General features: G+C 53.9%; 2 protein-coding genes across 30 annotated transcripts in view; both read right to left on the bottom strand.

The window, feature by feature from the left end:
- Positions 1-13799, bottom strand: part of Cacna1g (calcium voltage-gated channel subunit alpha1 G) — a 65306-nt gene extending 51507 nt beyond the window's left edge. For 18 of the 28 annotated variants that reach the window (XR_004945605.1, XR_004945604.1, XR_004945602.1 and 15 more), the window contains exons 1-7: positions 12798-13799; positions 5709-5820; positions 5396-5529; positions 5025-5122; positions 2898-3057; positions 1682-1982; positions 1420-1512 (exon numbers count right to left, since the gene is read on the bottom strand). Coding sequence is in view for 24 of the 28 variants with exons in the window: in XM_036194956.1 (XP_036050849.1) it covers positions 1420-1512; positions 1682-1982; positions 2898-3057; positions 5025-5122; positions 5396-5529; positions 5709-5820; positions 12798-13039 (1140 nt within the window). In the remaining 4 variants the exon portion in view is untranslated. The remainder of the gene's footprint in view (positions 1-1419; positions 1513-1681; positions 1983-2897; positions 3058-5024; positions 5123-5395; positions 5530-5708; positions 5821-12797) is intronic. The other 10 variants (XM_036194959.1, XM_036194954.1, XM_036194957.1 and 7 more) reach the window with 4 other exon arrangements.
- A 4818-nt stretch (positions 13800-18617) lies between these two features.
- Spata20 (spermatogenesis associated 20) lies at positions 18618-26238 on the bottom strand. 2 transcript variants are annotated; one of them, XM_036196645.1, is made up of 17 exons: positions 26143-26238; positions 25843-26036; positions 24771-24953; positions 24607-24671; positions 24342-24496; positions 24063-24206; positions 23760-23961; positions 23378-23508; positions 23185-23289; positions 22907-22981; positions 22600-22809; positions 22324-22516; positions 21932-22100; positions 21462-21673; positions 20163-20362; positions 19142-19222; positions 18618-18979 (listed from the first exon to the last, which is right to left on the bottom strand). In XM_036196645.1, the coding sequence occupies exons 2-17, from the start codon at positions 26022-26024 to the stop codon at positions 18809-18811; spliced, it is 2478 nt and encodes an 825-aa protein (XP_036052538.1). In that variant the 5' UTR covers positions 26025-26036; positions 26143-26238; the 3' UTR covers positions 18618-18808. The 2 variants fall into 2 exon arrangements, with proteins under 2 accessions (XP_036052538.1, XP_036052539.1); XM_036196646.1 differs by lacking the exon at positions 22907-22981 and having other exon boundaries at positions 18627-18979.
- Positions 26239-27986: the final 1748 nt, after the last annotated feature.

A 27986-nucleotide genomic window follows, 5' to 3' on the forward strand; every position in this document is an offset into this window, starting at 1 on the left:
ACCCCTCCCCCACCCAAGCAAGCTTGAGAACAGCAACAATGATCAGATGAGGCCTGAAGTACCTGCCTCACCACTGTGGTAATAGTCAGGGGTGGTAAAGGTCCACAGCCAAGCTTTGCTCCAAGCTCGGTCTTTCACACCTGGGAAAGTTGTAGTTTAGGGGAACACGCCCTTTCTCAGAGCCTACACATTGTTTCTCTCCCCAGAAAGAACTTCATTCTGTCCTCACTTTTCTGAAGCTAGTCCTGAGTGATCTTAATCTTATTCATAGTTTTGTTTTGTTTTTTAGGGTTTTTTTTATTTTAAGGTTTTTTTTTTTGAGACAGGCTCTCTCTGCATAGCCCTGGCCACTTTGTAGACCAGGCTGGCTATGAACTCAGAGCTCTATCTGCCTATGACTCCCAAGTGCTGGGATTAAAGGCATGGGCCACCACGCCTGGCTTCTTAATCTCCTTCTCTCAGTATTTGACCCTCCACCTGGCTCTTCACTGGGCTCTTGGTGACAAAGGAAAATGCAAAAGCTAGATTTTGAGATGGAGCTGACATCTCACCACTAGCCCTGACTTCCTACATAATCTTGGACCAGTGGCCAAGCCTCTAGAGCTCTGAGTTCTCACTTAGAAGTTAGAGGCCACCATCCTTCAAGTGGCCACACCACAGGAGCATATAAAAAAGAAGAGCCACGCCAGCGTTGACAGCCCTCCCCGGCAAGACTGATCCACAGTTTAGACAAGGCACATGGTGGGGGCAGATAAATGAGGGAAAGTCATTTTCCTTGCTTGGAAAACAAAGGTGGCAATGAGATCATGGTGAGGATGAAATGCCCAAGCCTCGGAGAGCAGTGGCTGGCACACTCTAAGTGCTCAATAAATATCAGCTATAAGTGGTAGCCATGAAAGCATCTCCTATGACTGGTAGTGATTAAAATGATTAAACGATACTGCTTTGGTCTGTCTTCTGCTTTCTGAAAGCCTTGGAATTTCAGAGCTGGAAGGAATAAGAGATCTCACAGTATTTTTCGATACTGATTGGAATTTTGAGCGTACAATTTTTTGCTTGCAAGCATATCAGGATGTTTAACGTCGTTCTCTTTTCTGACAGAATGCCAGCAGAGCTCCCCTAGAGAAGGTGATGACAGCTTTGTGGGTTGAGAACCCTCTACTTCATGGGTAAAGAATCAGAAGCCTATCTGGGGGCTGGGGCCTCAAAGACGATGCCTTACAAAAGGTCCTAACGGTAGTAAGTGGTGGAGTCGGGCCTTTAACTTAGATTTCTTCTGACTCACCCCGTATCCTTCCCCAGCATGGCAGATGCTATCCCCTCGACAGGACTTGAGAGCTAAGAAGGCCCCCTCTAGTCACTGCTCCATCTGCACCCCCATTCTCCCCCACTCCCACGAAGGCTGCAGGAGTCACTCACGATGATGAGGAGGATGAAGTAGATGAAGTTGTAGAAGGAATGAGCATCCATCACAAAGTACATGATGTCGACCCAGCCCTCCAGGGTGATGACCTGAGGAGGCAAGAGACAGGGCTGACTCTGGCTAGGACCCCTAAAGCCTCCTGCCGTCTCCTCCACCAAGGCCCTGGCCACCGCCCTAACCCCACGGATGAGCACTCCCAGACTGGGCCGTGTCCCGGGACTGTTGTGGGGGAACACCCCAAGGCCCATAAGGCCCCACCTGGAAGATGGCGATCCAGGCATAACCGATGTTGTCAAAGTTGATGGCGCCTTTGAAGGGGTTGTGCTCGCCTGCAGAGCAGTTGGTGTAGTACTGGTTCCAGTTAACGCAGGTGGTGTTGCTGGAACTGTTATAGGCCTCATAGTCCAGACCACAGGGCGGGCCACCACCACCTTCCCCACGAAGGGTGGGCACGCTCCTGCAGGACCGCATGCCACTCTCCCTTGGCTGGGAGCAGATGAAGGGACTCTCATCCTCATTCTCTGTCTGGTAGTAAGGCTCCAGGTCCACGCTCAGGGGGCTGCAGGGTGAGGGAGAGACAGAGGTAAAGTTGGGGAGCACGGTTCTCCACAGAGAAGCCAAGAAAAGACTGGTGTGGGTATACTGAGGCACACAGAGGAAGCCAGATCTAAAGTGGGAGAGGAGATTGGACTTTGTGGATAGGGAAGGAGCATTGAGGGGTAGGAGAGCTTGGTCGGGAACTCCGGAGTCCAGAGGACCACAACAGGGGACTGGTTTTCCAACTTTGTTGCAAGTCAAAATCACCAGAAGAGTTTATTTCCTTTGTTTCCCGACCCTCCTCCATCCCTTTGGGGTGTGTTTCAGGCTGGCTTCAAACTCTATGTAGCCAAAAGGTTGTGAATTCCTGATCCTCTTGTCTCCGCCTCCTAAGTGCTGGGATCACAGGTGTGCACCACAACACACAGTTTAGTGGGGGTGCTGAGGATTGAACCCAGGGCTTTGTGCATGCTAGGCAAGCACTCTACCAACTGAGCTATGTCCCTAGCCCTCAAGAAGTGTCTCTGTCTCTCCTTCCCTCCCTCCCTCCCTCCCTCCTCCTTTCTTTCTTTCTCTTGAGGCAGGGTCTCACTATGTACCTCTGGCTGACCTGAAATCCACTATGTAGACTAAGCCAGCCTGAAACTCAGATCCACCCAACCCTTTCTCCAGAGTTCTGCGATTAAAGATATACACCACTGTGCCTGGCTTCTGAAGAGCTTCTCAAATGCTTAGCTCCAAGTTGAACCCCAGGTCAATGCAATGGGAATCTCTGGGAGGCATTTTAAAGCGTCCCAGGTTATTCCAATGTGTAGCTAGGTTTGAGAGCCAAATGCATGCCAGGTAGGAGAACAGCTATATCTATGGCAACAGGAAGCCAGGGACTAAAAGAGAGGTCCACAGCCCCCAGTCCATCACCCACCGGTCCACCACTCACAGGCTGAAATTCTCAGGGAGGAAACATCGGTTCCGCAGCAGCCCTGCCCACAGCTGGACACCAACGATGCCAAAGATGAAAAAAACGAAGAAACAGAGTAGCAGGACATTGCCCAACATAGGCAAGGTGTCCAGCAGTAACGTGACGAGGATGCGCATGCCTGTGGAGGAGAAGAGCCGTGCTGGAGGTTCTGGGCTGGCCCAGCTAGGCTGAGTGCCACAGGTTTGGCAGTCTTCCCCATGAGGGCCCACTGGCGATGCTGAGAAGGCCCAATTTAAGCTGGAGAGGAGATGGTCAGATATGCCTACATCTCCCAGGCTGCCCTTAAAGCCCCCTCGGTCCACCCATATGAACTGTTGTATGGTACCAACACTTATCCAGAGTAACTGTGGTTTCCAAACCCCTCTCAGGTTTCTGAGCCCCACCTTACTCTCCCATGGTCCCCACAGGGCTGATGATATCACCCCCAATGTACAGATGAGAAGTCTGAGGCTCACAGAAGTGACGTGAGATGCTCAGGATGGGAGCTGCTAAATGTAGGCGCCAGGACTTAAATTTAGGTTTTTGTGCTTCCAAATCCTGCTTCCCAAGGCACAGGCACACACACACACCTCCCACTTCCTTCTCTCACCAGACACAGTCACCTGACCTTCCTAAATGATGGCCCCTGGGGGCCAGTGGGGAAACGGAGACAGATCTCCTGGAGGAAGGCTGGAAGGCAGCCAAGATGACCAGCGCTTTACCAGGTTTCTGAGCCCGCCCCCAGCCCTGCATCTCTGTTCCCTGTGTCTCTCTCTGTTCCTGCTGGGTCTGGATCTGGAAATCAGGGTCTGAAGAGATACAACTCTTGTCTTCTTGGGAGTATAGCAGCTAATGCTCCCTCCATGGACAAAGCCACTGCATCTCCAATCCCAAATAAAAGCCCCGATAGGGATCCATTCCCTTCCTCACTCCAGGTCTAGGACTCAATAGCCCAAATACTTGAACTAGCCTTTAGAAGACCCAGACCTCCCAAGCCCTTGTCAAACTGATGGACCTCTAGTGGCCCATTTGACCCCCAAAGTATCCTGTGTGGGCCCTGCTTCCTTGGGGGTAAAGGTTTTAAACACTAACACAGCAACTGATTAACCTTCCTGGTGACTACAAGCCACCCTTCCCTGACCAGCCGGCCAGGCCTTGTCCCCTCAGTTCCTTCCACCCTCCTTCAGCTCCTCAGAGCTCCAACTGAGATCAATTCCTCAGGGCTTGCATTCAGGGAATTACAGCAGTGGTTAGTCTGAGGTCTATCAATCTAGCAACTGTCACCTGGGAGAGGAGGCCAGCCACGCCCCTCTTCTGGATCTCCTGTTAACATGGAGCATGTGCCCCTACTCCCCAGGACTCATTCAGCAGCTCTGCCCTCCCAGAGGTAACCGAATCCACACACACACACACACACACACACACACACACACACACACACACACGCTACTACAGCATCAGGCAAGGCATAAAGTCAGGCACAGCGCCCCCTCCCGAGGCCCTGGCGGGGACCATCTGCAGCTTATGTAGGCTGAGGAATTGCGAAGGGGGCCTGCAAAGGGGGAGGGGCAGAATGTCAGGGGAGCTGAAGCTGCCAAACCTTTGCTGGCTCCAGAAACCAATGCGGTTTAATTTAGATAATGGTCTCGGCAGTCACTGCAAGAGTTGGAAAGGGGTGGGGGGGGGGGGGGGGGGGGGAGAAATGCAACCAAGCCGGAGGGTAAGGCGTGGAGTGGCCTTGTCTTGAGAGAAGTGGTGATTTCTGCCAGTGTGGTCACACCAATGAAAATCAAAAAGACCATTAACAATTTGTGTCTCCTCTTGCTGGCCTGATGGTCTCTCCACTGGTCCCCACCCACCCTTATTCCCCTGGAAAGGGGTCATCGGAGGTGTTTCTACGACTCTGGCCCAAAGCCTTGCTGAAATGAGTGGAATAGAGGTTTTTCCCAGGTAGCTTTCCTAGTGGTAACACCAGGGTTAGAGGTTCTGACTGGGTCCCTGCTGTGCCCTCCTCGGCCTCAGCTTCAAATGGTCAGGTCATGAAGCATGTGCCACATTTCCTCTGAGGGCCTTCTGTCCAGGGGGCAGGGCTAAGGGGTCACTCACTGGGCACCCGGTTAATGGCCCTGAGCGGTCGCAGCACACGGACTGTTCTGACTGCTGAGAAGCTGACGTTCTGCAGGTCCAGCGAATACTCCAGCATCCTGTGGGGAGGGGCCAGGAAGGAGGCCCTTTGAGTTTGAGGCCAGCTCCTCGTGAAAGAGGTCAGTGAAGAATCCTGCTGTGAGGTGGCAGGGTGACGTAGGACTCTTCCCTCTCCTCCACCAAGGGAAGCTGAAGATCAGCTCTCTGTCTAGGGGGCAGGGACACCCCCAGCAAAGACAGTCAGAGGAGAGCAGACCCAAAAGGAACAGCAGAGTGGACAGCAGGAGACCTGCCCAGTGCCCTCCCGTCCTAACCCAAGCCCTCGTCCTCACCCCGCAACGACAATGAAAAAGTCAAGCCGGTTCCAAGTGTCTCCCAGGTAACATTTCTTCCCAAAGATGCCCAAGGCCACCATCTTCACCACCATTTCCACGGCAAAGAAGGCAAAGATGAAGTCATCGAAGGCCTAAAGTGGGGAGGAGGGGCTGCCGAAACTGAGGAGAATGGGGGACACACCCACCCCACCCAGTGCCCACCAGCTGGATCAGGGCTTCTGACAGACCAGAACTCAGGGCTTTAAGATCCAAGAACCACTCAACCCTTCCTCTAATACAGACAGACAGACAGACACACACACTCGCTCACCTGCAAGACCCGGCAGCGCTGGGAGTCACAGGCAATGTCCTCGCATGGCCTGAACATACCAAGAGTCACACAGTTGAGAAGAATGACCAACATGCTGATGCGCTCGAACCAGGTACCAGGTGTCAAGGAAACAGCTATCCAGAGCCTGAGTTAAAGGTGCCTCCCATGCCATACCTAACACTTGCCACCTGTCAGTTAAGCTCCCGATGTCTTTGGATACACTACAAGTGAGGGGCCAGGCCTACCGTGGTCATTTTCTCGCTCCAGCCCCATCTTCCTCATTTGTAAGGTAGAGGAGGCCATAAATACCCTGACTATTTGCACAAGCCATGTAGGGACTAGAACTGATTGTGGAAATGCCAGGCTCCATGAGTTTGCTCCGAATCTGATCCTCCTCTCCCCGCCGCACTGGGGAGATGTGAGAAGCAAGTGAGATAATGTATGCGAATGTGTTACACAAACCTACAGTCGGATTAAGCCTGCCTTACAGTTTACCACGCACTTTCACACAATGCCACGATTGCTGCTCACAACAGCCCCGTGAAGCATCCAGGGTGGATCATTTTATTCCCCACAACCCAAGGACAGCAAGACCCAGAGAGCTGAAGCCAAGTCATATGGCAAAGTTGCTCAAGAAGCCAAGACGAGATGGAGGCTTCCAAGCTCAGGGTCTACTCCATTATCTTCCCTGCACCACAACTGCTCAAGCAGGCAGGGACTCGGGATAGCCCTGGTACCAGAAAGAAAGCCCACATCTGCAGCTCTGCCCCCCTTGCCACTTCACAGGAACCCAAGGCTCTCTCTCCAACCACCAGCTCCCTGGCTTCTCCAAGTCCTCAGCCTTTTAGTCACATTCATGCCTTTTGGGATCAAAACCCATGCCAGACCCTGCACTTGGTACAAGCCTCAGCTGTGCAGAGTGGGCAGTAGTAGCACCATACATGTGGCCAGGCAACCGCCACACCCTTTGTACCTTCTAACCCAGACCCAAGCAGCTAGGGGTGGAGGGAATTCTGTCTAAATCCCGGACCTTTCTGCATGGTGAGTTCTGTGGAGAGGTTTGATTTACCTGTAGCTCATTGGCGTGAAGATATACAAGATGACCTCTAGATAAACAATGTTCTAGGCCCTGGACCCCACAGATGAACAAGATAGACTAGCTTCCTCATTGAAAGAGAGCAGTGAGGCAGAAAGAGCAGAGTCTAGGAAGGAAAGAGGCAGAGGTTGTGGCAACCGACTGTCTGTCCTGCCAGTCCACTCAGGGTCCCAGAGCCCATGGACCCTTCCTGCCTTAGCCTTGCTTCTGAGACGAGAAGGCTTCCACCAGGCATAAAGAGATAACCAGGAGGATTCAGAGACCCCAAAACCACCCTCCCAGATGGCCCCCATCACTGTGCTGAATCTCCAACACTGACTTCTCCCTCAACCACCTCGAAGCCCTCTCTGTTCCTGTCAGCAGGCTCTCTTCTCTTGGGTGCACATCGCTGTCACCCCCTGTGCCTAGCACCCTGGAAACCCTGAGACATTTTAGTTTCCCTCATATTCACCCTTTTAAAAAATAAGAATAAAAAATAAAATAAAAGCCTGGGTTTGAAGCGGGGAAAGTAGGTGAGAGGGGGAAGGAAGTGTTTCTATGGGGCTGTTTTCCTGACAATCTCTCCAGAATGGGGGGCAGCCAGGGGTCACTCTGGAACACAGGGAGAAAGCCACCACTTGGAAGGGGAAGGACACAATTACTCTTAATAACTGGTCTGTGCTCCCCAAACTAACTGCAGGAGAAGCAGCACCCAGGAGGGGCCCATGGGAACAATGGTAGGGGATATGTAATGGTAGGGGAGAAGGGTCTCGGGATATGTACTGGGACATCTAATGGTAGTGACTCTACCGAGGGAAGTCATCCATACACTTGGCTCTTCTCTGTGCTGGCTATAGGCTCCAGGCAGGTAGGGGTACTCAGCTACATCCTTCACAGCACCCACATACAGAGCCCAGTAGTAGTCCATAGCAGATGATCGGTGCACGGGAAAAGTGAATGAATGAATGAACTAACACATCAATCCGTCAGTCATCTGCTGATCTAGAAGTCAGATGTGCCTTCCCACTCATGTTTTCCTGATGTTCCCTTCTGCAGTGACAAATCAGTCATGGTGATATGGGGCGTAACAGAGTTGACCCCACAGAGGAGATGGCCCCCTTTCTGGCACCTACTTTTTACAGGCTCAGACTGGGGCCTCTGGTAGTCAGAATTTGACCCCACACAACTCCACATCAGGCTCTTCACCAAAATTCCCTTCTCCAGGCCCCTTGGCAATCCAGCCTGCACCCAGGTACATGCCTTGCACTCTACCTTCCCCTTCCCTGTAGATAAGTTTAAAATCTAGAATAACTGGAATAGAGGACTATTTAAGAGGGTCTTTCACCCTTCTCAGGGTGGGGCTTGTTTCCTTGGGAACATGGCAGTATGTCACTGTGTGATGTTCTTCTGTTGCCATAACAACAGGAGAATGTGTCACCAGGTGGTGTGGATTTGTTGCCATGGTAATTAAAGAGACACCCCCCCCCTTACACATGGTCTCCCCTTGCCCAGACTGCTCTCTTGCCCATTCAAGGAAAGAAAAGCAGGGAGACCCACAGGTTATCAGGTTGGGGGGAAACCATGTGACAGATCTCCATGGTAACCAAGGGAACGGGGGACACTGGTTGCCATAGTGACTATGAGAGACCTGTGCGGTCACATGTCTACTGTTGCTATGGTGACTGTCCGGGCTGGAGTGGATCCCAAAGGGTGGGAGCAGGAGAGGGGAGGATCTTTCTCCTCCCCACAGCCCACCATCAAAAGCAGAAAAAAAGAGAATGGCAGAAGAGGACCTGTCTACCCTCCCTCCCCCTCCTCTCCTTCCTGGGAGAGGGAAATAGAGCATGTTATATCCACAAATGAGTCTTCTCCATAGCTTTTTATCTAGACACAGCTTTTGCCTAGCCTGGCAACTATAGATCTAAGGCCCTGGGCCTGGGGTGTGAACCCGACAGCAGGCAGGTCTTCTAGCTGCCTCCCTCCCTCCCAGAAGTCTGGAAATGTGAGACTAAGGAACACTGAGGAGGAAATTGGCCTGGACCCAGGAATTCTGGCCTTCTAGTAAGAGTTGGGGGGTGGGGGGCCAGGTCCTTGCCTCACTCATGCCACAGAGAGGCTGGTGGTCTACGGGATCCAATGTCCCCTAGGGTGGAGGATGATCCAGGGGTTCAGTCTGATGGCCTGTGCTCATTTTTTCCCCTTCAGAAAAGGGGATTCCCCAACAGAGGCCCCCTCCCTCTAACTAGTCTGTTTCCCTCTGCACCCCCAGCTCCGGTGTGTGGGTGTGTGGGGAGAGAGGTTTCCAACTAAACTGAAAACTGAAGTCTGCCCGAAAGGCAGCCAGCCCCACCCAGAGACAGAGACAGGAGACACAGAGACACACGAGAGAGCCAGCCCCACCCAGAGACAGAGACAGGAGACACAGAGACACACGAGAGAGCGCCACTGGAATCTTTGGGAGGGGAAATAGGCCAGAAATCTGATTCAAACGTCTGTGACTCGTGTGTGTGTGTGTGTGTGTGTGTGTGTGTGTGTGTGTGTGTGTGAGCATGTGCGTGTCTGTGTGTGTGAGCAGTGTGTCTGTCGCCATCCCGACTAAGGCAGGCAGGGAGGGCTGAGAGCTGGGGCGGGAGCAGCAGAAGGGGGGCAGGGTGGAGGGGTAATCCCAGGAATGGCTCCAACTGGCACTAGGGGTGATGGGGAGTCCCCCAGCAGTGGAGCAGAGTGTGTGCAAAGGAGTCTATGTGACCCAGAAGAAAGGAGGATCTGGGACAGATTGCCGCAGGTCCCCTGCCCCCAGTTCCACTTTATTCTTTTCTCTAGCCCTTGTCCCCAGAATCTTCTCTAGATGGTCTAGGGTTTGGAAAGGGGGCGAGGAACAAATGAGATTCAAATAATCTCTCCCCGCCCCCCCCCGACACACACACACACACACACACACACACACACACACACACTCACACACTTCCTCTGAGGACCCAGTGGAGAATCCTCCCTTGGGAAGAATAGGCACACTTGAGGCACTGGGACAATGGTAGGGAAGACTACAGAAATTCCTAGGGCCTCCTCCCTTCTAGAGGCACACACTCAGACACACACAGTGACACACAGCCCCACACTCACATTCACTTCTGGAAGCCATTAGGACTCCTGCCTCTCAGGCCTCCCCCTTCTCCTCCCCCCAACTCCTGGCAGGCTCCCCTCTCCTTCCTTGGCCCCCCTCCCACCCCTCCTCTCTCGGCATCCCAAATGCCAGCCTGTGATTTCCAAATGAGAAAAAGCTGTGCTGGGCTCTGAGCTTGGAGAAACTCCTACACAAACTTCCAGATGTGACACAACAGCCCGAGAGGGAATGCTTAGGAACTCCTTCTCGGGAGGGGAAACGCACGCCCTCACACTGTAAGAAACACACTGTAAAGGCCAGTATTCCCTGTAACCTGGGAGGCTGTGGCCTGCCTGGGAGCTGGTTGAGGCCCAGGTCTCTGCTCTCCCCAATACAGTAACATGTACTTTGGTGTCCATTCCTTCCTCCCCAACACACACACACACACACACACACACACACACACACACACACACACACTTCCTACCTGCATCTAGCTCTTCACTCTAGGAAATGTGGCCTCTTAATGAGGCTGCAAGAGGAAGGACCAAGGAAAGTATCGTGAGAATAAGGCTAACTAGTTTCAGTTAACTGGGGGTGGTAAGACTGTCCTCAAGTCCCTCAGGACCAATGTCTTCATGACCTACATTGGGGACTCCTGGAGCCAACAGAAGCCTCGTGGAAACCAAAAAGAAGAAAGGGCAGGGGGAAGCTATGGCGGGCAGTTCAGAGCTTTTCTCTGGCAGTGGAAATACAGTTGCCCTTGTCACTTGGATAGGATTGGAACGATGGGGGCACAGTGCAGGCAACCCCCTTTACCAAGAAATCGTTCTCAGCATACCCTCAGTTGACCTGCTAGCTAGTCTAGATATGGGGACAGAGGTTCTACACATCCAAGACCACCCCCTGCAGACTGGGCCTGCTCCCCCAACCTCAAGATTAACACTAGACTCCCACCTCTCTTCCCTCTTACAAGCCTAGTCTCTTATCTCCTTCCAGAAAAGCGCTTATGTCCAGATCCTCCACCTGGAGACAGGACAAGTGGGCAGAGATGCTTGCCAAAAGGTCTGTTCTTAGGGGGCATTGGAAAGGAGAGGAGACAAGATCCTCCAGTTACCCCAGGATCCCTGAGGACGAGAAGGCAGGTACTGCTAGGGTTTTCCCACTCATAGTACGGTTAGGAGTGGAGAGGAGGGCGTCTTACCCCATCTCCGTCTCTGCCACAGAGAAGGGGACCTTGGGATGGAGGCTCACCATTCAAGATGTGTTGTCTGTTAGCAGCAGTTGGAGAGACCAACAGACCTCAGCGCCCCCTGCTCTCCTTTCTTCAACTCAGAGAAAGGAAGGAAGGAAGGAAGGGGCAAAGTATTGGGAGGGATGATTAGGGGCGCTCCTCAAGACTCCCAGAGTGTAGAGCAGGGGGTGGGGGACTCAAGCTCATATCCTGCTTTGCGCACTAGAGGCAGCGGTGCTGCAGAGAGAAGGCGGCACCCAGCTTCCCACTGCCCCTGTTCTCTCCAAAGCAGAGCCCCGCTTAGGCTGTCAGGGGCTACAGGGTCGAACTGGGGTCTCCCACGCTGAGTCCCAGAGAACCTCTGGGCTGGAAGGAGAGAGCCAAAAGAGACTATGGGTTCCTGGGGTATTAGTATCAGCCAGCCCCCACCTTTCTGGTACCCCAGAGCTGGGCGTCAGTCAAGCCTATGCTTTGTGCTATGGGTTTTAGAGGACTCGGGGCTCTCCGACCGCTCCAGGCTAGGAAGAGGTGCGGGTGAAGAGCAAAATTCATCTGCCTGGAATGTGGGGCATGCACTTCCAAAACCTAACCACAGAGTAGGCTTGGGGTGCCCGACCTCAGTCCTCCTTAGTGAACACACTGGCAGTCTCTTGGTCCTCCCAACACTTTGAGAGGACTGCGGTTTCCCATACCTGGTCTGCCATCAGCTGGAACACTCTGATTTGTGAAAGGGAAGGCGTAGTGTGTGGACGAGCTTAATCCCATCCCCCACTTGCCGAAGCTCTTGTCGGTCTCCCCCCACAAGAAAAAAAAAAACAGCGCAAAACTCCCCAACCCAACCTTAGGCACCCGGCATCAGATAAAGAACTGAGGCGGGGAGGGCGCTGGCCGCATTGGGCTCTCTCTGAAAGGGGCTACAGTCCAGCTCCGGGGGCAGACAGCTCCCCCTTCACCACATCTTGTTCTCATTCTGCACCCCTGACATCAGCCGCCGCCGAAATCTCCTTGTTGTGCCTCCAACCCGCGGATTGGGAGGGTGTTGGGCGGGGGGAGTACAGGACCTGCCCCCCCCCCCCATTTCCCGCTAGGTCAGTAAAAACCTCAGCCTTGAGGACCAGGTTGGGGGACTGGACCCTAGAATCCGCCGCAAACTTTGGGGCGGGGGCATAAGGAAACCCCAGGAGATTGCGGTCTCCCCTCCTCCGTTCCCGCAGCTTCCTCTCCACCCCTGCCCCCAAACTCGAAAACCAAACCCAGCTCGCTAACCCGAGGCGGGCGAGCTGGAGGAGTAGAAAGCCCAGGCTCCTGAAGCTGCCCACATCTGGAGGAGGACGACCCTCCTCTGCCCACATCTGTACAGCATCCAGCTGCGTACCAGAGGGTCACGTCTCCTCTCTTTTCCTAGCTTGGATTTCAATCCTCTACCCCTCCGCCCCCGCCCAAGGAAGACTGAGGTGTGTGTATTCGGAGGTGGGGCTCATCTGGGGTACCCACCAGACCTGCTCCAGTCTCCGCTTCTACTCAGACGCCCCCTCCCCTCCTCAGCAGTCCCCCTCTTAACTGTCCACAGTCCAGGCTCACTTCTCCAACTCCTCTGGCTTTCGGTCCCCTCTGGCAACACGGCCCGCCCCCCTGTGGACCCCCTAGTCCGGCCCATCGCGGTGCCCAGAAGGATATGGGTTACAGACCGTGCGGAGACACCAGCTCCGCGGGCGGCTGTCCTGGCTCAAGTAGAAGAAAACCACCGGGGCCAACGCCGGGTACGGCAGCCCCTCCGCCTCGGAGTCCGCGCTGCCCGGGTCCTTTTCCGTCGACCCCGGCCCCTGCCGGACCCCGGCCCCGGACAGGTCGTTGAGCTGCGTGAAGCTCCCGGGCTGTCCCGACTCCTCGGCGCCCGCTCCATCCTCCTCCTCGTCCATCCTCTGGCCAGCCGGGGCCCGGGGGTGGGGGGTCCGAAGAGGGGCGAGCGGCGCCCCTCAGAGGAGGTATCCTCAAGCAACTGGGGGACCCCGGCGGGGGAGCATGTGGGGGGCTCTAGAGAGCTTGCTGAGCCCCCAGGAGGGCCAGTTCAGCCCTGCTCCCCTTGCCCGCAGGGGCATGCTGCCCTCGGGGCGCCGGGTCGCAGGGAAGCCCCGCCTGGCGAGAGTCCCGCTTCCCCTGGGTTCCCGGGGGCTCCCCTACTAGCCGGCCGGCTTCCCCTCACTTTGTTCCGGCTTCTTCGCTTCGCGCCCAGGCTCCGATTGCCCGAATCGGCGCTACCTTCGGCGAAGCAGCCCCCCGAGAGAGGGAAGAAGAAAAGGGGCCACCCGGTAGAGGGCAAGGGTCCGGGGAGGGGCGCCCCCTCTTCCCTCGGCGCAGCTGGAGCAGGATCTAAGGGGTCAGCATCGTCCCGGCTCCGCGCCAGAGGCAGTGGGGGGGAGGGGAGGAGGGATCTCTTTGGGGGTGGGTTTGGAGGGGGTGGGGGCCGGCTCCTTCCTCCGCCCCGCGGCGGGTTAGAGGACCGGGAGGGGCGGGGAGACGGTGGGGGGCCGTCCCGGGCGGGGGTGGAGGCGGAGATGTCGCCGCCGCCGCTGCCGCCGCCGCGGTGGCTGCCGTTGCCGTAGCTGTCGCCGGCGCCACTGCCTCCTCCTCCGGCCGAGACGCGGAGCGAGCGAGCGAAAGCGGCGGCGAGCAGCCGGGCGCACACCACAGCTGGATCCCTCACTCCAACTTCAAGCCTCGGCCCCGCCTCTCCCCAGCCAACCTCACAGCCAATCGCCGTGCGTCACCGGTCCAGAGCCGCCCTTCTATTGGTCAGCCGCCGTGCCAGTGCGGGAGGGGGACACCGGGGGAGAGAACCACAGCTGGAATCAGGTTCCCACCCCAAAACCAGGACCGCCTTTCTCCCCTCCTCTTGCCCCTGGGTTCGCTCACGAAGGCTGGGGCCAATCAGACAGCTGCCCAGACCGAACCCACTTTTCTATTGGTCTCTGGGGTCTTTGGGATGCCCCTGGAGGGAGCCTCTAGAAATCAGAGAATTTGGCATTGAGTCCTGGGGTAGCCCCTACGGGCCTCTGACATCTTTTTTGTTCAGGACCCCCGAATTGGACAGCAGCCAGAAGGCAGAACTTAGCTCTAACCAGGGTTGGAAAAGAAGGGAGACAGGAATCACAGGGAGTTAGGAGTGTTACCGGGCTCCCTCAGCGAAATTAGACTCTCCACCTGGCTAATCACTCACTCTGCGCTCGAACCTGGAGCCAGTCTTGGGAAAGGGAAGAAAAGTGGAATTCACGGTGTTTCAGGCTGAGGCAAATAGGCGAGGCTAAAAAGGTAGAGGTGGGTGTGGTCTAGCAGTGTCCTCCACCAGCCTCGAGGTTTACTGGTCCAGATCCCTGGTCCACTTCTAAGACGTTGACCCTGGCCTAACTCTAACCCTTCTTGCTGATGCTCTGAGAGTCATCTCCTGCTTCTAGAGATCGTTGCAGGGTGGGGACTCTTTTCAGGGGCTTCATGCTGGAAAAACTTAGCCCCCAGGAGTGGCACCAGAGCGACCACAGAGCCTGGATTACTTGCAGCCCCAAAGTGGAGATCTCCTGTAAAGGCCACTGTGGGCCTCGAGTGTTGTGGAAGGGAATGACTAGAGCTGAGTTTTACCAATTTCATCATGCAAAGCTCCACTCTGTGCCTCAGTTTCTCCCCTTTCTCAGATTCCCAATATGGCGTAAGTCCGCCTGAGAGAGAAATGCTCCACAGAGTTAATTCCCCCCCCACCACTCTACTAGGAGTGGTGCTTGAGCTCACGTGCTTTCCAGGCGTGTACATGCAAGCAGAGACCCTGGCTTTCTCCCCGGCTCACCTCCCTGTGTTCAGGGGCTCAGGGAGTTCTAGCTCCCTCACACCACTGATGCCTCCAAAAGGCTGTGGGTGTCAGAGAACCAAACGCCACTGGAATTCTGAATGTGGGGGAGGGCGGGCTGGAAGCGTTGAGGTTAGACGCAGGGAAACGTCTCCACAATCTGCGTAGGGTGTATAAGATGGAAGCGACAGGATCCGTACTCTTGGTGGTCCAGGAAAGCACAAGCCACTGGGGAAAAGCTGAGTATTGGACTGGATCACCTCCGCAGCCCCTGATTCCCAGATATTCTTCCCTGGCAAAGTTGCACAACCCATACATCCTTCAGAGACCTCTTGGCACCACAACATGGGTTTGGGGCCATCTCAGCGCCTAGTCCCACCAGTTGACAAGGTGGGGTGAAGAGGGAAGAGCTGCTGCTACGCTGTCACCTTCCTGGTTGCCCTTTTGCCAAATCCCAGCGTTGAGTTGTGCAAATGAGGCCAGGCTGATTTGCATGTCATGCTAATGAGCAGATCCCCTAAGTGCCTGTTTCTCCTGGAGGGAGTCTCTGCTCTCATTCTGAGTGAGAAGCGCCAGTCTTGAACTCGGGGCCCTCTTCTGGGAGAGGGGAGCTATTTAAGGCTTGCTCTTACAACCGGACATTTCTTCCCTCCCTCCCATGTGTCCCCGGTCTAGCAGGTGGGCTTGCCCTTCAGCCTCCACCTTGAAGCCCTAGGCTTGGCAATGAGAGGTAGGGACTCTTTCATAACCCAGTCTCCCTCTGCAGCAGAGAGAACATGAGGCCAGAAGCTTGCCCAGTCCCCACAGTTCTCCAGTGGCCAGAGGCTCCACATCTTCATCCTTGGGTTGCCCTGTTATGGAACATACTAAGAAAAGAGACAAGCAGACACCAGCTGGAGAAACTGAGACCTACTTCCCTGGGTTTGCAAATGGGGGAGCTCTGCCATCTAGGACAGCCTGGGGCATCAGGGAACCCTATGTGCTACCTCAGTGGTGGAAGAGAGGAGGAAGACGACAAGAGAAGACAGGAAGAGAAGGTGTCCATGCTCCAAGTCTCAGCTCTGGCACACCCCTTCCTACTGGCTTTCCTTCTGGAGATTTTTTTTTTTTTTTTTTTAATGTGCATTGGGTGTTTGATCTGCATGTCTGTGTGAGGGAATTAGATCCACTGGAACTTTAGTTACAGACAGTTGCAAGCTGCCATATAGGTGCTGGGAATTGAACCCAGGTCCTCTGGAAGAGCAGCCAACGTTCATAACTACTGAGCCATCTCTCCAGGCCCCTCTTTCAGGAAGGGTCTTAACGGTAGAAGGGGCTGAGGACACAGTGCTGTATCAGTCACAGGTGGGGACTCTCACAGTACGAAGTCTATGCAGAGATAGAGTACAGACTTATTTCTGTCCCTAGGCTGTGCTCTGGAGCCATGCCTTAGCCTAATATGTGATGCATACACAGTGGGCACTTGATGAATTTCTTTAGATGAACGATCTCAAACCAGGAAGTAGAAGGAGATAAACAAAAAGCTTTATGAGCCTGGTGGTGGTGGTGGCCCACAACTTCAGTCCCAGCACTCGGAAGGCAAAGGCAGATGAATCTCTATGAGTTCAAGGCCAGCCTGGTCTATGCAGAGAGTTCCAGGAAAGCCAAGAACAGCCAAGGCTACACAAAGAAAACCTGTCTCAAAAAAAAAAAAAAAAAAAAAAAAAAAAAAAAAAAAAAAAAAAAACCAAAAATTCCTTTGTGTCTCAGTTTTCCAACCAAGTTAGAAGTGTGTGGTCCAAACTGTCTTCTGGAGTACCCCATATGTGCCTGCTCAGCAAGCCCCTCCTGCAGCCTCTGGCCTTTGCCCCTCCCCTACTGCCTACTGTTCCCTTAGTAAGAACAAAATCAGTCACCCATCTGTGGCACTCTTTACTAGGGGATGTTGCAAGCATCCTATTTGGTCACCTCCACACCTCTGGGAATTAAATGGGACCCCTATTTCTGTGGCTCAGAGAAATGAAATGACAACTCCCAAACTCCAGTTCCCGATGACAGAAGAGGGGGCAGGAAGGGTGGTAAGGTGGCACTTGCCAAGAAAGAGGAAGAGATATTGTGGGACTTTTAAGTCAACTTCACATGCAGTAAGTGTTATATTCAGCCTGTGCTCTGGAAAGCCCAGCCTTCCTGGGAGAAGTAATTCCTTCCTCTGAATCTGTTTACAAGATTCCATAGCCCTGTGCCTGCCTGATAGCAGAAGGGAAATGAGAGTGGGGGGTGGGGGGGGGCAAATGCACTCTCTTTCCTAGCCATGCCTCCACCTCCTGGCAGGAGGATGAAGCTTCAGCCATCTTTGTTGTCATTCTGAAGACCCCAAGGAGAACCTGGGATGCTCAGGGGTGTCAGGCTAGACTCCTACCAACTCTGGCCCTCCATTAGCTAGCCTTAGAAAGCTGAAGGTTCCTGCTTCACCATTGCATTCATGAGGGTCGCTGGAACCACGGTAGCAAAGGGACTACATGAACTGCCCAGATCGTTCCAAATCCAGTGATGGGGCTGCCAAAAAGGCCACCTGTGTCTCACCATGTCGTACTCTCGCTTCCTGCTGCCCCCCCAAGGCAGGCTCCACGTGTCCAGTCTTTGACTTGCTGGCAAGGCTAAGTGGGATCCATCAAGGAAGGGGCCAGCTGACCTCATTGGCCGGAGTGCTAATCCCCTCCAGATGGGCTGGTGGCTTGCACCAAAGGGCCCGCTGCCCAGACTGAGACAACTCTGGTGTGTGTGACAATGCCGTCTCTAGGGTCTTTCCTGCTCCATTTCTTCCTGCTGCTGCTGACATCCCCTTAGCAGTGTGTCCCCCCACCCCCATCCATCTCTCTTTGTCTCTCTGGCAGCTTCTTCCAGCTCTCTGTGTTGCTTGGCTTGGAGGTTAGGATGATGATCAAACTCAGCAGATCTCAAAGATAGTTTCTCCACAATCTCACAACCCCATCATTCTATACCTGCCCATCCCAGCTTCCTTCCTTGACGGCAGCTATGTGGAGTTTTCTGGGAAGATTCATTTGCCAAGGATGGGATTCAAGAGCATCTCCCCACATTGAGAGGACAGAAGGAGGTCCTAGGAAGGTGCCAGCCTTCTCTGTAGCAGGAGTCAGATGGATTTGGGAAAGGGTTTCCAACACAACAGATGCTCTGCATGCAAGACAGCCCTGTCCCAGACCATCCTTCTGGAAGCAGAGGATGAACATGACCTCCTGTAGTGATGCTAGGGTTGAATGGGTACCCCTAAAGAAATGTCTTGGTTCTGGTCATAGCAGTTTCTACAGTACACTACAGTGAATGGAAATGTTGTCTTTCTGTTGACTATTAAAGCCTATACTGAGCCCCCATCACTTGCCTAGCTTTAAATGAAGGGGCCAGATCACTTCCTACCAAAGACTTCCCTTCCTGGGACAGTACACACCTGGTCCTCACTCTGGTTCCTGCCCTTGCTTTTAGTTCACTGACTCAGTTACATTCAAACTTACTAATCACAGACAGAGGCAAGACCTGTCTAGTGACCCATGGAAGGTGAAGAGGCAATGTGAGGAGATGAAGGAGACAGCTAGGGACTCTCAAAGGAAGGGCTGGTCCCAGCCTAGAGCAGAGGGTCGGTCCTCACAAGAGAGGCTAGAGTCCTGAGGTCACCAGAGGACACTGTTAGGTTTATTTCATGGTGAGTAGGTGCCCATAGGGGAGCCGTGAAGATGGTTGTGATCATCTGGTGGCAGGGTTCATAGAGGTGGCTGTAGGTTTGGCATAGCCTTGCAAGGCCTGAGTCTCTGATCCGCTGAAAAGTTTTGCCTTCTGGCCCGGCTCAAAGGGTTCTTAGCAGTCACTGGTGTAGCAGCTTTCGTAGTTCACAGGGCTCAGTGATAGGCATGGAGCAGGCTTGGTTCTCAAATATGTAGGCTGTGGCCTGGTCGTCTACTCGTCGAAGGGTGCTCAGAAAGGGCAGCTGTCGGGACAGGAAACTCGATGGGTCGCCGTCAGCCAGAATCAGTACCTGGGGTAGTGGCAGAGCAAAAAGTGTCACCTGGGAGAAGGAACCAGTCATTGCACCAGGTCAGGGGGACTTAAGCCTCCAAAAGGAAGGAAGTTGGGAGCTGAGTAGGGAGACTCAGCGAGGGGAGGCAGAAGGCGAACCCAGCTTTGCAGGGATGTGCACCTTGTTAGGGATGTAGATAGAGTGGATGCACTGCAACAGGGCCTTGGTGTCCTTGGCCTGGGGGTCTCCACAGATCACAATCTGGTTAGTACAAGAAAAATCATCCAGTGTCAGAAAAGAAGAAGCTAGGCCCCAAGATCTGCCAAGACTTCTAAGTCCTTCCTCTGGCCACCCAGTATTCTCAAGAAGAGAAAGGACTCACCTTAGCCACCAGGAGGATACATCAGATTCAGTGCTCAGCAAGTAAACACACACACACACACACACACACACACACACACACACACACGCACACACGCACACACACACACACACAGGAATGCACACAAGTGGCAATGTCATACATTGTAGTGGATATACAAATATGGGGGGAGGGTGTTCAGGAGACGATATACTGGATGGCACACAACACACAAAGAGGCCTAGAGTAGTTACATACACGCACAGAAGATGCCCAGAGAAGTGGATGCCACACATATAAACACACACAAACATGCTTGCACACATACAGGCACTCAAGTATTCATAGGCGAACCTGAGGCAAACACTCTGACCAACACCAGCCCACAAATCAGAAAAACTGTGTGTGTGTGTGCGTGTGTGTGTGTGTGTGTGTGTGTGTGTGTGTGTGTGTGTGTTGTATACTAAAGGGTTGAAATAGCAATAAAGTGCATAGGAACAGAATTCATCAGACCAACATGCAGTGCCTTACAAATACTTCACCAGCCACACAACCACCCATCTTTAGCCCCTTCGTTTTGCCTTTTTACTCAAGACAGCCCAGTGACAAGCCCTCACAGGAATGTCCCTGGACCAGAGAGGCCTGTCTCCTCTGACACTACCCTTGCACAGATATCTCCACTCCACAGAGCCAAGACTCCTGACCTTCTAAGTGCCTGCACACATGTAAGTGAGCTTTGGGGACAGCCCTGGAACACTCCACTCATGGCTCTCAAACCCTGCTGCATCACCAGCATCCCTCCTGGCCTGGGTCTCAGTCCACATATTACCACCTCCCTACCTGCTTGAGAGTCTGCTGTTGAGCTGAGAGGGTGCGCACCATCTCAGGCAACGCCACAGGGACACGACGCATGCGCTCAGAGAAGGCTGTCAGCAGGCATACACATTTGTCCATCCAGTCCTTGTGGCCAGTGAAACCATGCAACCTAAGAAGGTTGTGGGCTGACACAGAGTTGGCACTGGGCTCTGCACCATCCTGGTCTGCAAAGGATAAGGGGGGAAGGTCACTGGGGCTTTAGGACTCTGCCCTGAGACTGAATCTGGGTTGTGAGGTCCAGTGATAGGATGGGGAAGTACATGTGTTGTTGGTCTGATTGTTTCTTTTTTACAGACCCTGTATCCTTCTGAACTGTGGGTATCCAGGTTTCTTTATCCCACTACTGATGCCTTTGTCCAGCTATTGACTACTGGGGCCAGACAGGCATCACCCAACTCCTTCATCTCTTCTAACTCACCTACAGATCCTTCTAGGCTGCTGCCTGAACAGGCCCCAGTCCCTCCCTGTCCCCCATCTCAGGTGCAGTTCCTCCAAGACTAAACACCAATGTCCTCTTAATGGGTCACCCTGATTTCCCAGTTCCTATTCTTCCCTACCATTTTACATTCAAGCCAGAGCAGGTCAGAACCCTCTCCCCATCCTTTTTTCCCCCTTTAATTTTATCCTGGTGTGATCAGACACCAGACAGCCTGGGAATTGAACCCGGTCCCTCTGGAACATCGGTCAGTGCTCTTAACCACTGAGCCCTCACTTCCTTACCGAGCACCAGCATCCTCCTCTCTCACCACCTCCAGTCTCTCGGTCTTTCATCACTCAGCCTATCCCCCTAGGGCTCTCTCAGACTATCTCCTCTGCCTAAACTCTCTCCTAAGTGCCTGCATGAGCACACAGCTCCTCCTGGTTGATACCTGTCACAGGGTTACTGCAATCCCAGTGCTCTGGTGGTGTTACATTTTGCACTATTGCTGGTTATCTCCACCACACACTGTAAACTTCCTGCAGGCAGAGACCAAGGCATTCTTATTTAACAAATGAATCTGTGGGTTTCAAAGACCACTGCATGCTCACAGGACGGCTAGAACAACCTCTCCATCAACTCTGAGGAATGACTACCACTACATTCACCTGTATATCAAGAAGCAGGTTCAGAAATAACAGACTACCAAAGTCACATGGAATAAAGACGTGAAGCCAGAAGCCCCACATCAGCTTTTTACCACAAGACTACACAAATGTCTCCCTCGGGAAATGCCCTGCCCTGACTAGAACCAGGACCCAAGGCTGGCCCACAGCCACACTGACCATCCTTCAGACGAAGAGGCAGGTCTGCCCCCAGTTCAGCCTCACTGCAGAAGTAGCCACCACCTTGGGAGTCCCAGAAGAGCTTGTCCTGTGTGTCCTGCAGGCGCAGAGCCCACTCGAGCCAGGAGCTCTCCTGAGAGGCCTCATACAGGTCCAGCAGGCCCCGCACCACGAAGGCATAGTCTTCCAGGAAGCCCCAGCAGGGTGGGTTACTAGGGGTATAGGAGAGAAGGGAAATCTGAGGACAGGCCTAGGAATATGCAGGCAGCACACTTTTCATACCTTCTCTCTGTTAATTCTCAACACCCACCTCTCCCGTGGCTACAATTAGCCCATTTCCCCAGAGTCAAGGGGGCCAGGAGTAGTAAGTGTGCACACGGTGGGGGAGTGACCGATCAGTTGATTGAAGGAGAAGAACAAGAATTGGAATCACACAAGGAGATGGCCTCTTGGTCTGTCCAGCCCCCTACCTGTGTTCTACAGTTCCTCCAGAGCCAGCATAGCATGCTCGCTTCAGGCGGCCACTGGCCACATCAAACATGTGCCGCTTGAGGAACTTGGCGCCATTGGTGGCTTGGGTGACCAACTTATCCATGCCCAGGACAGCCCCCGTCACAGCAAAGCCAGACACCATCAGGCCTGGAGGAAAAGAGGCACCAGAGGTGGTAAGAGGCCATCGAAAGCTCTCCAGGGACACCCACCACACACCTGAGCCTCCAAATGCCTAGCCCAGGCAGGTTACTTAGACCCTAAGTCTCCGTTTATTTCTTTCTAAATCAAAATAAAGAAAAGAAGCCTAGGAAGAAAGAATGGGCAGACTGAAGAGGCAAATAGGATCAGTGCTCAGAGAGGGTCACCCCACCGTTCCAGGCGGCCAGCATCTTGCTGTCTAGGTGTGCCTTCGGCCGATGTTTCCGGGCCTGGAAGAGCTTCTCCAGCCCTGTGTTGAGCAATGTGCTCACAGCCTCCACATCCAGGCCAAAGCGGGCTGCTGTCAGCTCCAGTGAATACCGCACTGTTAGAACATTCTGGCCAGTCAGCTCCCCCTTGGAATCCTGAGAAAAACAGCCTTAGCTGGAAGAAGCCCATGTGCTTGGTAGGCCTGGGGTCTTTCTCTTGTGTCCCCAGAGGTCCTCACCTGAGTGGAGCTGATATTGCCTGCTTCACTGAGTCCATAATGCTTCATTAGGAGCTGGCCGGCGGTCAGTGGCTCGCTGGCGCCCCCCACAGGTTCTGGGAGTAGCTGTTGGACCTCTTCGACTGTCCACACATAGAAAGCACCCTCTTTGGGCTTCATGCCCCTTTCTGGGGGAGAATCTGCATCCTCTGCACTGTAGAAACCTCCAGACTGTGGGGATAGGAGAGTTGGATGGTCACCATCCAAAAGGCAATGGAGGCCTTGAACCCTCCTGCAGTCAGGTCCACCTGCCTCAGTGGACACACACCCGATGGCTCAGACTCCGGGTCACATACTGCAGGATGCCTTTGGCAACATCAGAGTAGAATTCATCACCAGAGATCTGTGGGGGATGGAGGCTGTAAATAGAGGGCACTGGGGCAGCTCAGATTCATGGAGCACATTCTCCCAGGAAAGTGGGGGTAGGGAGAAGCCCAGGTATCCAGGATGTGAGAAGGAATTATGGGTTGAAATTCAGAGGAAGCCACCGTTACCTGGAAGGCCTTGGGACTGGCAGCCAGGGTTGAGGTTAGGGGCAAAAGTCACCTGGAAGGCCTGGGAATAGACCACGGATAGCTGTGCCTGGTCATAGAGCATCTTCTCAAAGTGGGGGATGTGCCACTGGCGGTCCGTGGAGTACCGGTGAAAGCCCTGTGCCAGGCAGGATGTAGGGCTAGGCTGATCTCTGCCTCTGTCACCAGTCCTGCTGCCCCTCCGGGGAACCTGGCCTCCCCCTCACCTGCCCCACATGGTCCCGGATGCCTCCGTTGGCCATCATTTTTAGCGTGTGCAAGGCCATCTGCTGAGCCCGGGGGCCATCCTGGGTGAGCCGGTGACTGTACCAATAGGAGAACAGGAAGTTCAGGATCACTGTGGAGCAGGAAGAAGAGGGTGAGCGGGCCAGGCGGTCTCTGACCCCTCAGTCTCTGTCAGACTGGAAGATGGGATTTTCACTATCTACCCAGAGGACACAGGCCATTGCCCCAGTCAGAGGTCAGAATATCACTGGTCCACAGGGGACCAGAAAGGAACTGAGCCGCTCAGCCACCCAAGACAGGCCAGGGTCACTGGGCCGCTTAACTAAGTCAACACGGTCGTCATACAGGTCAGAGGTCACTGACCAGGTGTGGGAAACTTGGGGGCCTCAGCAAAGCCGCCATACTCCTCATCATAGCCTTCATCCAGTTGCTGGAAGCAGCGGCTGTTCATGGTAGCAGCCGAGGGTGGCATCTGTCGGTCACCCGTGCTGATCTCAGATCGGGCTAGGAGGGCTGTGGTGACACGCTGGCTGTTTTCCAGAAGGGTGTTCTTGTTCTGTTTCCACTGCAGGAGGTGAGCACACACCTAGGGGTCAGTATGTGCTACAGGCTCTGTGGTCCCTCAGCCTGGACTCTGGCATTTCCCCTCTCCCGCTATTCACCAACCTGATCACGGATTCTCATCAACACTGTTCGGAAGCCGACTCGAGTCAAGCCATCCTCGGGTGGGAAGTAGGTGCCACCGACAAAAGGCTGAAGGCTGGGGGTCAGCCACACATTCATTGGCCAGCCCCCTCCACTGCTGGTGGCCTGAGAGAGAGAGAGAGAGAGAGAGAGGAGAGAGAGAGAGAGAGAGAGAGAGAGAGAGAGAGAGAGAGAGAGGACCGAGGTCAGGGGAGCTGTCCCGCACAGGTGTGGACAACACTGCTACAAGAGATGGCTCACTTGTACAAAAGTCATGTACACTTTGTCCACATCTGGCCGCTCTTCCCGGTCCACCTTCACACAGACAAAGTCCTCGTTGAGCAAATGCCCGATCTCTTCATTCTGGAAGGACTCCTCCTCCATCATATGGCACCAGTGACAGGTGGAGTACCCCACTAAGATGGAAGAGCGGCATGAGGGCAGGACAAGGTCCCTGAGACCCAGAAGACCTTCCCTAACCTGCTGCCTGTCACTGAGCCCCGTACCGGGGAAGGTGAGTACATACCTGAGAGGAAAATTGGCTTGTTCTCCTTCTTGGCCTTGTCGAAGGCTTCCTGTCCCCAGGGGTACCTAGGTCCAACAGGAAGAGGCATCACTCGGCCGCCTAGGGGGTCTCAGAGGAGTGTGGGACTCCAGCTGCTTCGAGGGCAGCCCTGGAACAGTACTCACCAATCCACCGGGTTGTAGGCATGCTGTAAGAGATATGGTGACTTCTCATGGATCAGGCGGTTGGGGGCCTTCTCAGGTGCTGGCGGCGGCGCACAGCTGGTTCGGCTAGCCTTTCCTCCAGCAGGCATGGGCGCTGAATTACTGACTGTAGCACTTCGGTCCTTTTCTCGGGAGGAGCTACCCCTAGGATGGGCAGAGAGGTCGCACTAATGAGGACCACTTCTCCCTGGCGCACCCCGATCAGCTCAATTCCACCCAGCCTCAGGAACTCCTACTCCCAGCCCAGTCCACCTTTCTGAACCACGGGGAAGAGTGTGGCCTTTGTGCTCCCCCTTATGTTTTGGGGGTGGTGAGGAAAGGTGGCTCATTAGGAGCTCCCTGCCAGGGTAGGCTCCCCCAGCTTCTTGGATGGGCAGTAGATAGGATGTCTGTGAGGTCAGGACGGGTCACAATGAGTAGAACGGCCGTTCCAGCTGGGTTCTATCACCCCCTGGAGGGCCCCTCCCTGGGGTGGTTGAACTGCAGACATCCCTAGCATGCATGTGGGGGACCTGTGCAAGGAAGTAGTTACCCCCTGTGTCTGGACAGGTCAAAAGGAACTAGGTCCAGGACTGGGCCAGGTGAGGGACAACCAGAAGAAGTAAGCAGAGACTGCTAGGCCCACAACCAAAACCAGAACTACACATAGAACACGCAGAATCAAATAGGCCTGTCTCAGGGGCTTCAACCTGAGAGGTCCTAGGAACACGGCTAAATGATAACAGGCCAGTGCAGCCATGTAAGACTGTGACAGAATGCCTGGTGCTTCAGGGGAAGGGCCTTTGGACAGCACAGTATTCTAAAAAGGCTTCCTAGAGGTAGTATTAAGGTAGTCCCAGAGCTAGCCTGAGCTAGCCCTGCACCAGATAAGGGGAGGCGAAGAAAGAAAGCCTTTTTGCTGGAACCAAGGAGCAGATGGTGTTGGGGAGGGCCAGGCATGCAGAAGGATCTAAGCAGACACCACAGACCGGTGCCTGAGAGACGGATCAAGGGCCCCACATGCGCAAGGCATGTTGCAGTGACCTGCTCGTACCTGCGGGACTGGGACTCAGGCCTACTCTCACAGTATGGCTGCTCCTGTTCGGGTGGCAGTACTGGCGAGGGGCGGACCCGAGACCCGGTCCGCGCCGAGTCTCGGGCCCTGTGGCTGGTCTCCGAGCGCCGCCCGGCGTTAGAGCGCGGAAGTACAGACCTGCCGTGCTTTTTACGATCCATCAGGCTCCGCGCCTAAAATAGGAATAAAAGGGGTTAGATTTAGAATGCTGGCGGGGAAAAATTGCCCTCGCCCTTGGGAGGACGTGAGAGCTCAGAGAATCCCATCATTTTGCCTAACCCTTGCCCCTTTTCCAAGCGAAAAATGAGGCTCCAGTCGAAGGATTTGCTCGGCCAGCAAAATGTGCTTGGTTCAGTCTGCCCATCTCAAGGTCCTACTTAGAACCCACCCACTTCAGGAAGCCTTCCCTGAATGATGACGCTGAGCCAGTGCGTCCCACTGCACCTCTATGCGCTTGCTCCACTCACTTTATTTACTCAGCGTCGTGTCCACTGCTGTCTACTATGCCGGGCACTGGACACCAGTGAGCTCCTCCTTACCGCTATTCACACACTAGTAAATATTCAACCGCACACTGTGACAAGAGCCACGAGTGGATATAATCTAGCAAGAGACCTGATCCAGTAGACAAGACAAAGAAAAGCTCTGCCGAGGAAATCCTACTTGGGTGGTAGCTAGAAAGAAGGAGAGAGAACTTGCCGTGAGCGAGAGAAGTAGCAGAAGGAACAGAACGTGTAAAGGTCCTGTGGCATGGAGTTGGGCCTGAAGAACAACAGAAGGCCAGCACAGCTGGAGGGTAAAAAGATAGGTAATGGCCGGGAGGAGGTGGCGCATGCCTTTAATCCCAGCACTCACTCGGGAGGCAGAGCCAGATGGATGGATCTCTGTGAGGTCCAGGCTAGCCTGGTCTACAGAGCGAGAGCCAGGACAGGCACCAAAACCACACAGAGAAACCCTGTCTCGAAAAACGAAAAAAAAAAAAAAAAAAAAAAAGATAGGTAATGGGTGCAGACAGGAGCTGGCTTAGTTAGGTTTCTATTGCTATGATGAAACACCAAGACCAAAAGTAGCTCGGAGAGGAAAGGGTTTATTTCGTCTTCTACTTCCACATCACAGTCCATCATCAAAGGGAAGTCAGGTGTCTTAGTCAGGTTTCTATTCCTGTGATAGAACACCCTGACCCAAAGGCAAGGTGTGGGGAAAGGGTTTATTTGGCTTATCCTTCAGCATTGCTGTTCATCACTGAACAGAGATAGGACAGGAATTCAAACAGGGCAGGATCCCAGAGGCAGGAACTGATGCAGAGGCCGTGGAGGCCTCTTACTGGCTTGCTTCCTCTGGCTTGCTCAACCTGCTTTCTTAATAGAACCCAGGACCACCAGACCAGGGACGGCACCATCTACCACAGGCTGGGCAGCCCTCTCGCATTGATCACTAAATGAGAAAATGCCTTACAGCTGGATCTTAAGGAAGCATTTCCTCAGCTGAGGCTCCTTCCTCTGATGACTCTAGCTTGTGTCAAGTTGACACACAAAACCACCCAGGACATCAGGGCTGCAATTCAAGGCAGGAACCTGGAGACAGGATCCACAGAAGAAGCCAGAAAGGAACGCTGCTTACTGGCTTGTTCTCCATAGCTTGCTCAGCCTGTATTCTTATAGCACCCAGGACCACTGACCCAGGGGTAGCACTGCCCACAGTGATCTGGGCCCTCAAACTTCAACCATCAATCAAGAAAATGCACCCCAGGCTCATCCACAAGCCACTCTGGTGGGGTGCATTTTCTCAGTTTCCTGCTCCCAAAAATCACTCTAGTTTGTGTCAAGCTGACATAGAACTAGCCAGCACAGGAGGTTAGGGAGGTGGGTAGGACCAGGGAAGAGAGTGAACTCTGAGAAAGGGGGGCTTGCTAGGGATGGAATCTAAGATCTTGTCCATGCTACACAGGTGATTCAGCAGAGAGTCACACTTCAGGAAAGCAAGGGAGTTTTGATGACAGATGAAGAGAGCTGCTGAAGGGCTGGAATCAGAAGAGCAGCCCCTTAGGTCTGCAGTTTGCAAAGCTCCTCCAGCTCCCTCTGGTAGGGAATGCACTGGAAAGGAAAGAGTGGGAGCGAGGGTAG

Source organism: Onychomys torridus, chromosome 8, assembly GCF_903995425.1.
Source record: "Onychomys torridus chromosome 8, mOncTor1.1, whole genome shotgun sequence".
Taxonomy (NCBI): domain Eukaryota; kingdom Metazoa; phylum Chordata; class Mammalia; order Rodentia; family Cricetidae; genus Onychomys; species Onychomys torridus.